Source organism: Hyperolius riggenbachi, chromosome 3 (assembly GCF_040937935.1).
Source record: "Hyperolius riggenbachi isolate aHypRig1 chromosome 3, aHypRig1.pri, whole genome shotgun sequence".
NCBI lineage: Eukaryota > Metazoa > Chordata > Amphibia > Anura > Hyperoliidae > Hyperolius > Hyperolius riggenbachi.
This window is the reverse complement of record NC_090648.1, coordinates 240,288,293-240,305,222: the sequence shown is the minus strand read 5'-3', so window position 1 is coordinate 240,305,222 and position 16,930 is coordinate 240,288,293. Positions and strand designations below refer to the sequence as shown.

The window sequence follows — 16,930 nt, the reverse complement described above, 5'->3', positions numbered from 1 at the left end:
GATGGTGGGTGGAAGGGAGGGGGGAGTTAAAAAGACACTGGTATATTAGCTATAGGTTGGGAAATTTAGGACTACTCGTGTATAAGTCCCCCCCCCCCCACACACACACACACACACACACTTTTATACTTTGAGTCAGTCCTAAATTTCTCGACTTATAGCCGAGTATATACGGTAGACAGATCCTTCTCTGATCAGATTATGATCTGATAGGGATCTATCTTTTGGCCACAACGACCAGTTTATGGCTGCCTTTAGTATAAACTTACCATTTACATTTTACATTTTAATACATGAAAGCTTCACAATGTATTTAATACAAAACATTTTGAAAGTTTATTAAAAATGGTGTAAACTGTTACAGTTTTGGATTTTCAGTGTTACCCATTGGATTTTCATTAAAAACAATATAATTTACAGTATCATTTATCTATTCAAAACATATAAAATGGTAATACAGTTACAAAAATATAACATAAACAATAACCAGCGGTTACAGCTGCTTTGTGTTTAGTAGTGTTTTGTTCATAGAATACTGCTTTTTCTGGGCTTTCACTAGCCTTATTCTTTTAATATTGTGCATGGACAAATACCCCATCCAATCAAACACAAAGCATGCTGGTCCAAACCAGCCAGAGGAAAACAAATCTTCACTTTGACATGCATGAAAAAAATGCATCATCTTTTCTCAGTTACTACAGATACATCTTGCATGGTGTATGATCCTGGAACATCATCACCTCCCCAGGGATGGATCTGAAAGACAATAAAATAAGTATAACTTTAGATCACTGTTTGCTGTGCAATTTACATAGTTACATAGTGCATAGTTTGGAAGAAAAGAAGACATCCGTCCATCAATTCCAGCCAGGAAAAAAAAATGTAACACTTTTTCTTCATCAAAATGAGCTGGTTTATAGAGAGTATAATTTTGCTCAGATTATGCGAGCAACATGCCACAGTTTTCCAGATCAGTCACAGTTTTCAGTTGGAAATGTATATTTCAAATCTGCTTTGCTTTTCTATTTCTGTGAGCGAATTTGTTACGTCACATCACAGAATTTTCAACGGTTTCCTTGCCATCACTATGAGGAACTTTAAACCAGTATTGAACATCATCCCTATCAGCAGCCAATACCCCATTTCCCACGATAAATCTTTACCTTTTCTCAAATAGATCCCATAATGTGGTGTAATGACCATGGTCCTGCCAGTTTCCTGTCTGTGAACCTCATTGCATTGTGGGAAATAACAGCTGTTTCCAACTGCCAAGCAAGCAGCATCTTCGTCTGTGCAAATAACACATTGATAGTAGGTGTATTTATAGATAATGGCAATTGGTGCAGTCTGTTTTTTTTCTTGTCTGCCAGTAGTAAATATGATGACCTTCAGGCTCAAGGTGTGAACCAATCATTGATTGATCTATCCTGTATTTTTTTTTTTAAATAATTATATTTTATTGGAAGATGTGCAACAACCACATATATATATACATGGTCAGGTATGTTCAACATATAATCAAGAGCATGAAAATTTGTGTACATACATATCTTCTGATAAGAACAGACTTTACACTTAAGGGACAAAGGTAATACAGAAGATAGTACTGAAAACAGAGACAAAGCGTCCCATAATAAACAGAATGATAAAATGTACTATACTATAAATCTTAACTGTTCACAATTATATATTCACATAAGAGCTGGTGGTTGTTCAATTTTGAGATATAGATGAGTAGAGATAAAAAGAATACACATCTGTGCACATTGTAATGAAAATAGTAACACATGCATAGTATACAGTGGGTTGCAAAAGTATTCGGCCCCCCTTGAAGTTTTCCACATTTTGTCACATTACTGCCACAAACATGCATCAATTTTATTGGAATTCCATGTGAAAGACCAATACAAAGTGGTGTACATGTGAGAAGTGGAACGAAACTCATACATCATTCCAAACATTTTTTACAAATAAATAACTGCAAAGTGGGGTGTGCATAATTATTCGGCCCCCTGAGTCAATACTTTGTAGACAGGGCCGGATTTGTGGAAAGGCACCCAAGGCACAGGACTAGGGCGAAAGACTTCGCTAAAATTCATGGGGCGGGTGACACTATACCCGTGGTCACCCGCCGCCATAATGATCAGTCAACTGCTCCCTGAATCCGCAGCCACCCGCCCCGCTTTGCTCCATCACTGTGTGAGCAGCTGGTGGGGGTGGGGCGGCCGCGGCTAGGAGCCCTGTCGGAAGTTGTGGTGCAGAGAGAGAGAGAGCGATCCTGCAGTAGTCAGCAGGCATACTCTCTCTCTTCACTCCTGAGTCCCTCGCTGGCTGCGATGCCCAGCGGCATCGGGCGCATTGCTCAGCCCAGCGGCATCGGGCGCATTGCTCAGCCCAGCGGCATCGGGCGAATTGCTCAGCCCAGCGGCATCGGGCGCATTGCTCAGCCCAGCGGCATCGGGCGCATTGCTCAGCCCAGCGGCATCGGCCGCATTGGCCCGCTGTCAGTGAAATTACGTCATCCTGGCCAGAAGTGTGTAGTGGAAAAGGAGGTCTCGCGGTGCCGCTGGGGCTCACGGATGTACCAGAACCCCAGTGAGCAGGCGCCGAACAGATCGAGACCTCTCCCCTTTCAACTGAAAATAAGTTGAAAATTAGTTGTGCACAGCCCTCCAGCCTACAAGGTCTCCTCAGTGGTGCATATTCCGGATGAAAGGATGGGAAAAAAGGCTGCAGCAGGATGCTGTAAGTGAAGCTCTGCATTTTAAAATTACTGGGGGCCGAGTAGGTTACCTATACTGAAGGGAGGGGGGGATGGGGATAAGGCTACCTATGTAGAAGGGGGGGAAGATGGCTGCCTGTACTTAAGGGAGGGGGGGAAGAGGTGCCTACCTGCACTGAAGAGAGGGGGGGGGTGGCTACCTGTAGTGAAGAGGGGAGGTGGCTACCTACTACCTGTAGTAAAGGGAGGGAGGATGGGGGAGATGGATACCTATACTGAAGGAGGGGAGGGGGGGGGGAGAGAGCTAAGTATACTAAAAGGAGGGAGATAAGCGACAGCTAACTATACTGAAGGGGAGATGGCTACATACCTATACTAAAGGGGAGATGGGAGGGGAAATGGCTGCATACCTATACTGAAGGAAGGAGGATAGAGCTAGCTATACTGGAGTGAAGGGGGTGGGGGTGAAGAAAAACTAGGCATTGCTATAGCAGCAATGCTATTAGGGCCCGAAAAGGTAATTCTGGGTTCCAGCGATCTCGGGACCCCAAATTACATCTCCTTCCGAGTTGCTACAACTCGGAGGGGGAATAGTATTTCACAGTGCTGGGAATTTGAGTGGCAGCAAAGTGAGCCATCATTCGGCTTACCCTACACCCATCTCACTGGCTCACCCTGTTCTCAGCTCATACTGAAGGACGGCTCACTTTGCTACCGCTCAAATTCCCAGGGGCGTAAATTACTATTTCCCCTCCGAGTTGTCACAGTTCAGAGGGAGGTGTAATATGGAGTTCGGCAATCACCAGAGTCACAAATTACCCTACCCGCCCAGTATAACATTACTGCTATGGGATGCCTACTTTTGACACTGAGCGCCGTACACTGAAACCACCTGCCAGAGTAATCTGGCTACCTATGCTGAAGTAAGACTGAGGTCACCTGCAGACCTTCTCACACGTCCTGCTTGTCACACCTATTCCAAGTCACATGTTATTAATGTTCCCACAAGTAATATTCGGACATGCGGAGCTCAGCCCAGCCATCGCTTCACTTCTTGTGGAACAATGCTTGTCTGAAAAAGGCCCTGTAGTGACACACAGTAGAAGGAGACGAGTAAAAAGTTTGTCACGTGGGGGACATTTGGGCGCCGCCATAGGCTGAAACCTTGGATATGTCCTAACCTTTGGAAGTTGGTGCCTGGAAGATGCTGCCAGAGAGGCTTTGAGGTGGCCAGTACCCCAGAAGCGATCACGGGCCCATACTAGGCTGCAGCATCTGGTGAGTCGGGAAAGCAAGGGGGGTGATGTCTGATCGGCAGAAAACCTCCTCAACAGGACTTATATTGCACTAAAGTTGTTGGTGTGAAACAAGTTGCACACAGGGCATGTAGTGCTTTCTCTATATTGCTTACATATACTTATTTGCTGGCTTCACAACTAGTCGGGAGAGTGCTCTGCATGAACTTTACTGATCATTTGCATAGTGAATCTGAATGACATTTGCGTTTTTACTATTTTAGTCATTTGTTGTGAGCGCTGAATCATATTGCTATAAAATTGTTGTACCTATGCCAAAGGGGGTGTCACCTTGCTACTTGGGGGGGGGGGGGGGGTCAGGGGGCGGCTGGTACCAGTGGGCCTTGGCAGTAAAATGTAGAAATCCGGCCCTGTTTGTAGAACCACCTTTTGCTGCAATTACAGCTGCCAGTCTTTTAGGGTATGTCTCTACCAGATTTGCACATCTACAGACTGAAATCCTTGGCCATTCTTCTTTGCAAAACAGCTCCAGCTCAGTCAGATTAGATGGACAGCGTTTGTGAACAGAAGTTTTCAGATCTTGCCATAGATTCTCGATTGGATTTAGATCTGGACTTTGACTGGGCCATTCTAAAACATGGATATGTTTTGTTTTAAACCATTCCATTGTTGCCCTGGCTTTATGTTTAGGGTCATTGTCCTGCTGGAAGGTGAACCTCCGTCCCAGTCTCAAGTCTTTTGCAGTCTCCAAGAGGTTTTCTTCCAAGTTTGCCCTGTATTTGGCTCCATCCATCTTCCCATCACTTCTGACCAGCTTCCCTGTCCCTGCTGAAGAGATGCACCCCCGAGCAAGATGCTGCCACTACCATATTTGACAGTGGGGATGGTGTGTTCAGAGTGATGTGTTAGTTTTCTGCCACACATAGCGTTTTGCATTTTGGCCAAAAAGTTCCATTTTGTTCTTATCTGACCAGAGCACCTTATTCCACATGGTTGCTGTGTCCCCCACATGGCTTGTGGCAAACTGCAAACGGGACTTCTTATGCTTTCTGTTAACAATGGCTTTCTTCTTGCCACTCTTCCATAAAGGACAACTTTGTACAGTGCATGACTAATAGTTGTCCTATGGACCGAGTTTCCCACCTGAGCTGTAGATCTCTGCAGCTCGTCCAGAGTCACCATGGGCCTCTTGACTGCATTTCTGATCAGCGCTCTCCGTGTTCGGCCTGTGAGTTTAGGTGGATGGCCTTGTCTTGGTAGGTTTACAGCTGTGCCATACTCCTTCCATTTCTGAATGATCGCTTGAACAGTGCTCCGTGGGATGTTCAAGGCTTTGGAAATCTTTTTGTAGCCTAAGCCTGCTTAACATTTCTTAATAACTTGATCCCTGACCTGTCTTGTGTGTTCTTTGGACTTCACAGTGTTGTTGCTCCCAATATTCTCTTAGACAACCTCTGAGGCCGTCTGTAAGGAAACGCGGAAAGGCTGCCGTCTCTCGAGGTGAGGCGGCTGTTTCCGTGTCCAGCATGGCGTCACAACGCGGAAAAAACGCCGCATGCCGCATAGGCAGTGCGGCGGAATCCGCATTGGTAACGGCGGAGTCCGCATTGGTAACGGCGGAGTCCGCATTGGTAACGGCGGAATCCGCATCAGAGGCGGCCCCCGCTCTAGATACATTGCATGACAGTACTGGTGTGGCTGGGACTGATAGTCCACCAAGATTCAGACTTACACGCGCGCGAGTACAGAGGCAGAGTTTAAATAGCAGTTAGAAGGGAGTCGGCTGACCAGCTGGGTCAGCTGACAAATTCCACTGCTCTCATTGGACCAGCAATTAGGGAGGTCCTGGAAAGGTCCTAGAGTATATATACTGCTGGTTGTTCACTTGCTCTTTGTCTGGCGTGCGATCACACATGTGGGAGCACCCAGATCCGTAGTCAGATCCGCAAGTGTGCCGGGACCAGCTGGAGCTGTAATCCTACACTTAGCTAGATTCTGTTGATAGCTAAAGTACTAGTTTGATTGTGATTATCTGTTATGACTTTTGCCTGCTTTGACTACTCTTCTGAACTCTGATCTTGTACCTCGATATTTCTGATACTCTGTTGCCGACCCCCGGCTCGTTTCTAGACTCCGCCTTAGCCTCCTGATTCTGTACCTCGATATTTCTGATACCCTGTTGCTGAATCCTGCCTGTACTTAGACTCCGCCTTTGTCTCCTGATCTTGTACTTTATCTCTCCGTGTGTTTACGACCTGGCTTGTCCAACCTCGAGAACCGACCTTACCGTTAGAGGCGGTTCCTCGCTCTGTTAGCGACCCTTCCTCCTGAGGGTCACTTTCAGACATCCTTCCCACTGTCAGTCTGACTCCTCCCGCCTTGGAGAGCTCAGGTCTGCGGAAGGAATCTGTGCAGTACTCCTTGCGGCACTGAGGCCTAGTCCTCAAAGTGTTACTGTTACACCAAACACTACACTCTACTCAGGTGAACAGAGGTTAGTTAGTATATCGGATTATCGGTGAGACTGCAGATCACTTATAATCTGGTATATATCTGTATTTCCGGTGATACTGCAGATCACCGGTAATCAGACACTCTCTGTGCCCACTGATCGTTACACCGTCACAGAGCAGCTGTATTTGTACTGACATATTACACACAGGTGCACTCCATTTAGTCATAGCACTCATCAGGCAATGTCTATAGGCACCTGACTGCACTCAGATCAAAGGGGGCCGAATAATTATGCACACACCACTTTGCAGTTATTTATTTGTAAAAAATGTTTGGAATCATATATGATTTTCATTCCACTTCTCCTGTGTACACCACTTTGTGTTGGTCTTTCATGTGGAATTCCAATAAAATTGATTCATGTTTGTGGCAGTAATATGACAAAATGTGGAAAACTTCAAGGGGGCCGAATACTTTTGCAACCCACTGTATGTCTTGACCATAGAGGATACAATCTTAATTAGAAGCAACCTAACAGTGAATGCAAGTTATCGGAAATTAGCTATTGATTAGGTCCATAATGAAGTTTGAGATATTTCATGGTACCTGTGAAGGTGGGATAACAGTTGGGCCTAAACACAAATGTGCATTGGGGGAGGCCTTGATTGCCTATCTATCATTAAGTCTCGATATTCCTGGCTATCTAAGAAGTCAAACCATTGGGCCCACATAATCACATATTTTTCAACCTCCTCTGTGGTGGAGTGGCGTAATTGTTCCATTTTTTCAATCTGTTCTATCTTTTGGAACCAAAGGGAGATTGATGGAGGGTCAGTAGATTTTCATTTGAGAGGTATACAAGCCTTGGCTGCATTGAGCAAATGTTTGACAAGAGATTTTTTGTATGAACGCATGCTCTCTCTAGAAAGATGTAATAAGAATACTTCTGGTAGAAATTAGCTATTAATGATTGGACTCTGGTCCAGAAGGGAACGATTGATTGGCAATCCCACCATATGTGAATAAGAGTACCTTTTGCACTTTGACACCTCCAGCACACATCAGAGACCTGAGGGAAGCACTGATGAAGAAAGGCGGGTGTTCTATACCAATGAGCTAGCAGTTTAAAGTTCATCTCTTGAGTTAGTACACTTACTGAGCTTTTATATCCCATAATGCAAACTTTGTCCCAGTCATCTTCATCAAACGATTTTTTTAATCTGCGTTCCCACTCATCTTTAAATAAAAATATGGGTTGCTGAGATAAGTCCAGAAGGGATTTATATAGTTTAGAGACTAACGGCCAAATGCAATTCACGTTTTCTCCAAGTTGATATTTTCTCACCTTGTCATAAAATCCACTTTAAGACACCAACAAGCATGACAATACTCAAAATAATTTTGATAGTAGTTTTTCTCTACTTTTTGGTACTTTTTTGATTGCAAAATGCTGAAAAGTTATTTTGAAAAGAAGTTGAAAAAATTATCTCCGAGGAGAAAATTCAAAAATTCAAGTGAAAAACTTAATTGCATATGGGTCCAAGTTTCTCTGGGGGGTGTTCTGTAGAATCAAGGAGTCACAAGTCTGTAAGTTTATTTTGAGCTACCTTAATCAGGTCTTTTGCTGAGAGGAATGTTCTTAAGTGGAAGTATTGCCAAAAAGGGATCTTATTTTCTGAGCCAGTTTCCAGATTAGTTATGGGGATACAAGTCTGTCCATCAAATAGATCTTTTATAAGGAGATCCTTTCGTAGGTTCAAGTGGGGCATAAAATCTGCCTGGTGTCCAGGAAGGAAATTATTGGTTGTTCTCAATGAAGTTAAAGGGCCAGGTATAGTCGAGACTTTTGTTTCTGAACAGCACTTTCGAAAGGTCAATAAGGTAGCATTAATTAATGGATGAAATTTAATGTATTCTAGCCTCACCCAATCTTTAGAGTCTTCATTACAATGCCAATCCACAAGTCTGCTAATTATGGAGGCTTGGTAGTATCTCCAAATGTCAGGAAGTCCTGCTTCTCCTCTGGATAAGTTAGTTTATCTTTTCTAATTCTAACAGGTTTCTGTCCCCAAATAAATTTAGTGAAAGATTTCTGCAAGGTCACAAACCAGAGTTTAGGAAGAAAGAGTGGGATAGTAGCGAAGTAATACAATATGCAAGGTAATATCGTCATCTTTAGGCTAGCCATTCGTCCAAACCAGGACAATAGCTTGCTCTGCCAGTTCTCCAATGTGTGCTGGACATGCTGAAGCAAAGGGTCAAAGTTACTTTCTTTTAATTTGTCTGTTCTAGAAGTGATCTGGATCCCCAGGTATGTAAAACTTTTATCTGTCCACTTAAAAGGAAAGTTTCGAATACAGGATGCTTTTGTGTCAGGGTGAATATTTTTTATTTTTCTTTAACTTCTAATTTTGCTCTGTATTGTCCCCCCCCCTCCCCCCACTACTATCTTCTGGCAAAGTTTCTCTTTAAATGCCCAAAGCAATGGCTGCAGTGATTGCCAGCAAATGGTAAGCTATACTGCTTTCTTACCATTTATTTTAGCGTACCCTTCCCTCCCTCTCTGAGCTTTTGACAAACACTTTATGCAGTCAGTTATGAAGCTCAGGGACACAGGAAAAGAGACCAGTTAGTGTGTGCTCCCTTAAACTAATTCAACCAACGCACATGACTTAACATTGGGCAGTATGTTGGGACAAAGCAGCTAAAATAGTTGCACCACTAATTTGGGCCCCCAGTTATACTGCTGGGAACAGGTGCCAGGACTCAGGTATTATAAAGCAAAGCTCAAGGCTATCGGGACAAGGGTTCAACTATTAACCACTTCAGGACCTCAGGCTTACACCCCTCTAGTGACCAGGCCATTTTTCTCAATACAGGGCTGTGCAGCATGGTCAGGTTGCAGCACAGCCCTACACCTCACCACACAAATGAATATTACCTCCTTTTGTTGTCCTTAAAAGGACACTCTGCCGGAGGTCTCTGATCACTGCTGAATTTTTTTTTAAACCTCTTAAGGACCACGAGTTTAAACGCCCCTAAAGACCAGGCCATTTTTCACAAAAAGGGCCACTGCAGCTTTAAGGCCTTGCTGCAGTGCCACACAACTCAGCACACAAGTGACTCCCCTCCCCCCTTTCTCCCCACCAACAGACAGCTCTGATCGCTCCCCAGATGTTTTTTTTATATAAATATTTGTTTGTTTTATTTTGTGATATTTTTGACTTTTTTTTCCAATTTATTCTGCCATCCCCCCTGCCTCCCAAAGCCAGCCAGTCAGCGTGATCGGCTGTCATAGGCTTCTGCCTATGACAGTGGATCACTTTTGTGCCACCCAGGGGGACAGCCGTGTCACACGGCTGTCCCCTGTACAGTGCTGCCATAAATCGCAGCGCTGTACTCTGTTAAAAGACGGCGTCTAACAGTCTCCGTGCTGCTGGGAGACTGAAGGCGGAGCGGAGCTCCGTCATTCAAGCAGGGATGCACGTGCATCGGCACGCACGATCTCCCGCAAACCACTTCCCCAGGACAAATCGGTGTTAGGTGGACCTGGGGCTGCCGCCGTGGCCACGCCCATCAGCGTGACGCGGTCGACAAGTGGTTAATTGACAGAAGGGAGGCAATTCCCTCCTTACGGACTCTCCCTCCCTCCCACCTGTGCCATCCTAAATCACCATAGGATGGCGATCGGCACTGCTCCCCGCCTCTCATAGGCATCAGTCTATGAGAAGCCACACAGAAGGAGCAGCTCTGAGGTACAGCCAAGTGTCCCTCGTACAGTGCTGCTGGAGATAGCAGCACTGTACAAACGTAAACTAGGGGAAGTATTTCTCCTTTTGGCTCTTAACAGTCTGCTTGCCACGATCGCGGCTAGCAGGCTGATCATGGAGCAGAGCTCCGGGAACCGGCAGGGAATGATCGCACATGTGCGCATTCCCTGCTAAACTACAGCTCTAGGACTTGACTCCAATCGACGTTAGGGTTCCTGATATCAATTGTAGGGAATTTAACAAACACCTGTGCTCAGCTATGATATATCCGAGCTCCAGATATTGGCACTGGGGCTGGGCAATTATATAGCCTTGAATTGGGTACTCTAATAAGTAGTGTTACAAGGGTTATTGGTAGGGGAAGGATAAAATTGGCAGGAAGAGGAGATAAGAGTAGAGGTAGTCATATATCTAGCGATTTGCCTGTATGATCGACTATTCAATTCGTCTTATAGCATTGAGAGAGAATCGAGTGTGTTCCAGAATTCCCAATCGATAAAAAGTGGCTGATTTCATGTTGAATTGACCAACTTAGTTGATCGAGCAGGATGGAAGATATTGGTCGACCGCACAGTAATCGGCTACTGTTCACATGTCATTCGATCGACTCTGAATCGATTTCTGCATTCAGAGCATGGAGACAAGACATGGGTCAAATCGAATGTGAAGGTGAATCGCATAGGATATTGTTTGTAGTGTGTGGGTTACTATTCGATCGACTTTCGATCAACCATACTGAAGTTGATTTCTTAACCACTTGCCGACTGCCTTAAGCCGATGGGCGGCGGCAAAGGCTGGGCCTAAACGACTGCAATACGCCCTTCGGCGGCGACGGGGGGCGTGGTTTTGCGGAGATCGCGGTACGCGATCTGCCGCCGGCAACTGGCTCTGCCCACCTGGTGCAGTAACCCGCCGGCGGGTTATTAACTCCTCGATCGCCACACAGCAAGCATATAATATGCTTTGTAATGTATACAAAGCGTATTATACAGGCTGCCTCCTGCCCTGGTGGTCCCAGTGATCGAGGGACCACCAGGGCAGGCTTCAGCCCCCCTTGTCTGCACCCAAGCACACTGATCCTGCCCCCCTTCCCTCTGATCACCCACAGCACCCCTCAGACCCCCCCCCCCTGCCCACCCCTCAGACCCCTGTTTGCACCCAATCACCCCCCTAATCACCCATCAATCACTCCCTGTCACTATCTGTCAATGCTATTTTTTAGATTAGGTCCTAAACTGCCCCCTGGGGGCTCCTGATCACCCCCCCACACACACACACTCTCAGATCCTCCACAGACCCCCCCCCCCGTGTACTGTATACATCTATCCTCCCCTGTAATCACCTGTCAATCAACCGTCAATCACCCCCTGTCACCACCTGTCACTGCCACCCATCAGATCAGACCCTCACCTGCCTCTTACGGGCATCTGATCACCCACACACACCATCAGATCGCCCGCAGACCCACCCTCAGATCACCTCCAAAGTGCATTGTTTACATCTGTTCTGCCATCTAATCACTCACTGATCACCCATCAATCACCCCCTGTCACCACCTGTCACTGCTACCCATCAGATCAGACCCCTATCTGCCCCTAGGGCACCCAATCACCCGCCAACACCCTCAGAACGCCCTCAGACCCCCCCAGACCTCCCCCCTGTGTACTGTATACATCTATTCTCCCCTGTAATCACCTGTCAATCACCCCTGTCACCACCTGTCTCTGCCACCCATCAGATCAGACCCTAACCTACCTCTTATGGGCATCGGATCACCCACCCACACCATCAGATCGCCCGCAAACCCACCCTCAGATCACCTCCAAAGTGCATTGTTTACATCTGTTCTGCCATCTAATCACCCACTGATCACCCATCAATCACCCCCTGTCACCACCTGTCACTGCTACCCATCAGATCAGACCCTAATCTGCCCCTTGGGCACCCAATCACCCGCCCACACCTTCAGAACACACTCAGACCCCAGCCCTGATCACCTCGCCAGTGCATTGCTTGCATCTATTCCCCCCTCTAATCACACCTTGAGACACCCATCAATCACCTCCTGTCACCACCTGTCACTCCCTAGCACACCTACCCATCAGATCAGGCCCTAAATTGCCCTGTGTGGGCTCCTGATCACTCGGCCAAACCCTCAGATCCCCCTCAGACCCCCTTCCGATCATCTCCCCAGTGCATTGATTGCATCTATTCTCCCCTTTAATCACCCCCTGAGACACCTCCTGTCACCCCCTAGCACTCCTATCCATCAGATCAGGCCCTAATCTGCCCCCTGCTGGCTTCTGATCACCCAGCCAAACCCTCACCCGCCCCACCACAGTGACAGAATTTTTTTTTCTGATCACTGCTGGTCTCTACGACTTAATTGTGGCTGAGACCAACCGTTACACCACACAATACGCCAATCCAAGAAGCTACCATGCCCAGCCTTTTCGGTGGAAACCACTCCAAGTTTCCGAACTTAACATTTTTTGGGGCCTTCTCCTTAACATGGGTTTAGTCAAAAAGAATGTATTGCGGTCTAATTGGTCTACGCACCCAATACATCACATGCCCATGTTCTCTGCTGCCATGTCCAGGTCACGTTTTGAGAACATCCTGTGCTTCCTGCACTTCAGTGCCAATACAACCTGTCATCTAAGAGGCCACCCATTATGACCGGTTCCACAAAATTCGCCCACTCATAGACCACCTGTCATGAAAATTTGCAGATGCTTATACCCCTGAACAGTCATTTTGAGACATTTGGTTTCAAGACTACTCCTCACGGTTTTGGGCCCCTAAAATACCAGGGCAGTATAGGAACCCCAAAAGTGACCCCATTTTAGAAAAAAGACACCCCAAGGTATTCCATTAGGTGTATGACGAGTTCATAGAAGATTTTATTTTTTTGTCAAAAGTTAGCAGAAATTGATTTTTTTGTTTTTTTTTCACAAAGTGTAATTTTCCACTAACTTGTGACAAAAAAATAAAATCTTCTATCAACTCACCCTGAGGAGTAGTCTAGAAACCAAATGCCTCAAAATGACTTGTGAGAATAGGACGTTGGGCCCCTTTTAGGCTGCAAAAAAGTGTAACACGTGGTATCGCCATACTCAGGAGAAGTAGTATAATGTGTTTTGGGGTGTATTTTTACACGTACCCATGCTGGGTGGGAGAAATATCTCTGTAAATGGACAATTGTGTGTAAAAAAATCAAAAAAAGGCATTTACAGAGATATTTCTCCCACCTGGCATGGGTATATGTAAAAATACACCCCAAAACACATTATACTACTTCTCCTTAGTACAGCGGTACCACATGTGTGGCACTTTTTTGCACCCTAACTGCGCTAAGGGGCCCAAAGTCCAATGAGTACCTTTAGGATTTCACAGGTCATTTTGAGACATTTGGTTTCAAGACTACTCCTCACGGTTTAGGGCCCCTAAAATGCCAGGGCAGTATAGGAACCCCACAAGTGACCCCATTTTAGAAAGAAGAGACCCCAAGGTATTCCGTTAGGTGTATTACGAGTTCATAAAAGATTTTATTTTTTGTCACAAGTTAGCGGAAAATGATTTTTATTGTTTTTTTTTCACAAAGTGTCAAATTCCGCTAACTTGTGACAAAAAAAATCTTCTATGAACTCACCATATGCCTAACAGAATACCCTGGGGTGTCTTCTTTCTAAAATGGGGTCACTTGTGGGGTTTCTATACTGCCCTGGCATTTTAGGGGCCCTAAACCGTGAAGAGTAGTCTAGAAAGCAAATGCCTCAAAATGACCTGTGAATAGGACGTTGGGCCGCTTAGCGCACCTAGGCTGCAAAAAAGTGTCACACATGTGGTATCGCTGCACTCAGGAGAAGTAGTATAATGTGTTTTGGGGTGTATTTTTACACATACCCATGCTGGGTGGGAGAAATATCTCTGTAAATGGACAATTGTGTGTAATGAAATAAAAAAATTGTCATTTACAGAGATATTTCTCCTACCCAGCATAGGTATATGTAAAAATACACCACAAAACACATTATATTACTTCTCCTGAGTACGGCAGTACCACATGTGTGGCACTTTTTTGCACCCCCCAAAATGCCAGGACAGGAAACACACCCCACAAATGACCCCATTTTGGAAAGTAGACACTTCAAGGTATTCAGAGAGGGGCATGGTGAGTCTGTGGCAGATTTCATTTTTTTTTTTTGTCACAAGTTAGCAGAAATTGAAACTTTTGTTTGTCTCAAAGTGTCATTTTCCGCTAACTTGTGACAAAAAATAATATCTTCTATGAACTCACCATGCGTCTCAGTGAATACTTTGGGATGTCTTCTTTCCAAAATGGGGTCATTTGGGGGTTATTTATACTATCCTGGAATTTTAGCACCTCATGAAACATGACAGTTGCTCAGAAAAGTCAGAGATGCTTCAAAATGGGAAAATTCACTTTTTGCACCATAGTTTGAAAACGCTATAACTTTTACCCAAACCAATAAATATACACTGAATGTTTTTTTTTTTTATCAAAGACATGTAGCACAATAAATTTGGACAAAAATGTATACAGAAATTTTACTTTATTTAAAAAATGTCAGCACAGAAAGTTAAAAAAAAATATTTTTTGGGTCAAAATTCATGTCTTTTTTGATGAATATAATCAAAACTAAAAATCACAGCAGCAATCAAATAGCACCAAAAGAAAACTGTATCAGTGACAAGAAAAGGAGGTAAAATTCATTTAGGTGATAGGTTGTAGAGATGTCGCGAACCTCCGATTTTTGGTTCGCAAACCCTGTTCGCGAACCTCCGCGAAAGGTTCGGTTCGCGAACCGCAATAGACTTCAATGGGGAGGCGAACTTTCAAAATTTTAAAAAATTCTACTGGCTAGAAAAATGATAGAAAACATGTTTCAAGAGCTCTAATACCTGGAGGCACACCTGATTGAGTGAAATACACATCACTGCAGGAAGACCCGCCCTCCCTCCTCCAAGCTAGGGCCTTATACCATTTGAATCAGTTGTCTGCATACACTAATTAGTTATGGGACAGCTGCTACACACTCTGCTAGGGAGATTTTAATTAGCATCTTGTGGGCTCCCTCCTCTCACCTCCCTCCTCCCCTTCTACCCTTCTGCCTATTCTCTACTCCCTCCTACCGGAGGGAGGAGGGTCTCTTCTGCCAGGGAATTATACTATTTTAAAAACCAGTATACATCATACCATGGCTGGGAATCGAACACAGATCTCACTGTGTGGTGGGCAAGTCACCCTAACCACTGTACCACTACAGTAGTAAGTGAAGCTGGCCTAAAATTTACCATTTATGCTCAATGCAATAGAAACATTAGGTTCCTTAAAGGGATACTGTAGGGGGGTCGGGGGAAAATGAGCTGAACTTACCCGGGGCTTCTAATGGTCCCCCGCAGACATCCTATGTTGGCGCAGCCACTCCCCAATGCTCCGGCCCCGCCTCCGGTTCACTTCTGGAATTTCTGACTTTAAAGTCAGAAAACCACTGCGCCTGCGTTGCCGTGTCCTCGCTCCCGCTGATGTCACCAGGAGTGTACTGCGCAGACACAGACCATATTGGGCCTGCGCTGTGCGCTCTTGATGACATCAGCGGGATCGAGGACACGGCAACGCAGGCGCAGTGGTTTTCTGACTTTAAAGTCAGAAATTCCAGAAGTGAACCGGAGGCAGGGCCGGAGCATTGGGGAGTGGCTGCGCCAACACAGGATGTCTGCGGGGGACCATTAGAAGCCCCGGGTAAGTTCAGCTCATTTTCCCCTGACCCCCCTAAAGTATCCCTTTAAAGGAGAACTGTAGTGAGAGGTATATGGAGGCTGCCATATTGATTTCCTGTTAAGCTATACCAGTTGCCTGGCAGCCCTGCTGATCTATTTGGCTGCAGTAGTGTGAATCACACCAGAAACAAGCATGCAGCTAATCTTGTCAGATCTTACAAAAATGTCAAACACCAGATCTGCTGCATGCTTGTTCAGGGTCTAGGGCTAAAAGTATTGGAGGCAGAGGATCTGCAGGATAGCCAGGTAAGGTAACTGGTATTGCTTAAAAGGAAATCAATATGGTAGCCTCCATATACCTTTCACTACAGTTCTCCTTTAAAGGGAACCTTAACGAGTGATATGGATGTTTCCTGTAAACAATACCAGTTGCCTGGCAGTCCAGCTGATCTTTGTGACTGCAATAGTGGCTGAATCACACCCTGAAACAAGCATGCAGCTAATCCAGTCTGACTTCAGTCAGAACACCTGATCTGCATGCTTGTTCAGGGGCTGTGGCTAAAAGTATTAGAGACACAGGATCAGCAGGCGATTCAGGCAACTGGTATTATTTTAAAAGGAAAAATCCATATCCTTCTCCGTTTAGGTTCCCTTTAAGGATTTATAGCATAAAAGCCAACTCACATTGGCTGGGATTTGAACCTGGGTCTCACTGTGTGGTGGGCAAGCACCCTAACCACTGTACCAACTGAAGCTGGCCTAAAATTTACCATTTATGCTCAGTACAAGAGAAAAAGTAGACAAGACAAATAACATTTATATCACACTTTTCTCCTGGCGGACTCAAAGCACCAGAGCGGCAGCCACTAGGGCATGCTCTATAGGCAGTAGCAGTGTTAGGAAGACTTGCCTAAGGTCTCCTACTGAATAGGTGCTGGCTTACTGAACAGACAGAGCTGAGATTCGAACTCTGGTCTCCTGTG

General features: G+C 45.4%; 1 protein-coding gene across 1 annotated transcript in view; it reads right to left on the bottom strand.

Annotated features, from left to right (window-relative positions):
• Positions 1-380: 380 nt before the first annotated feature.
• LOC137562283 (collagen alpha-1(VII) chain-like) overlaps positions 381-16,930 on the bottom strand; it is a 519,927-nt gene continuing 503,377 nt past the window's right edge. Inside the window, exon 101 of the mRNA XM_068273618.1 lies at positions 381-756. Within this exon, the coding sequence (XP_068129719.1) occupies positions 737-756 (20 nt within the window). The 3' untranslated portion in view covers positions 381-736. The remainder of the gene's footprint in view (positions 757-16,930) is intronic.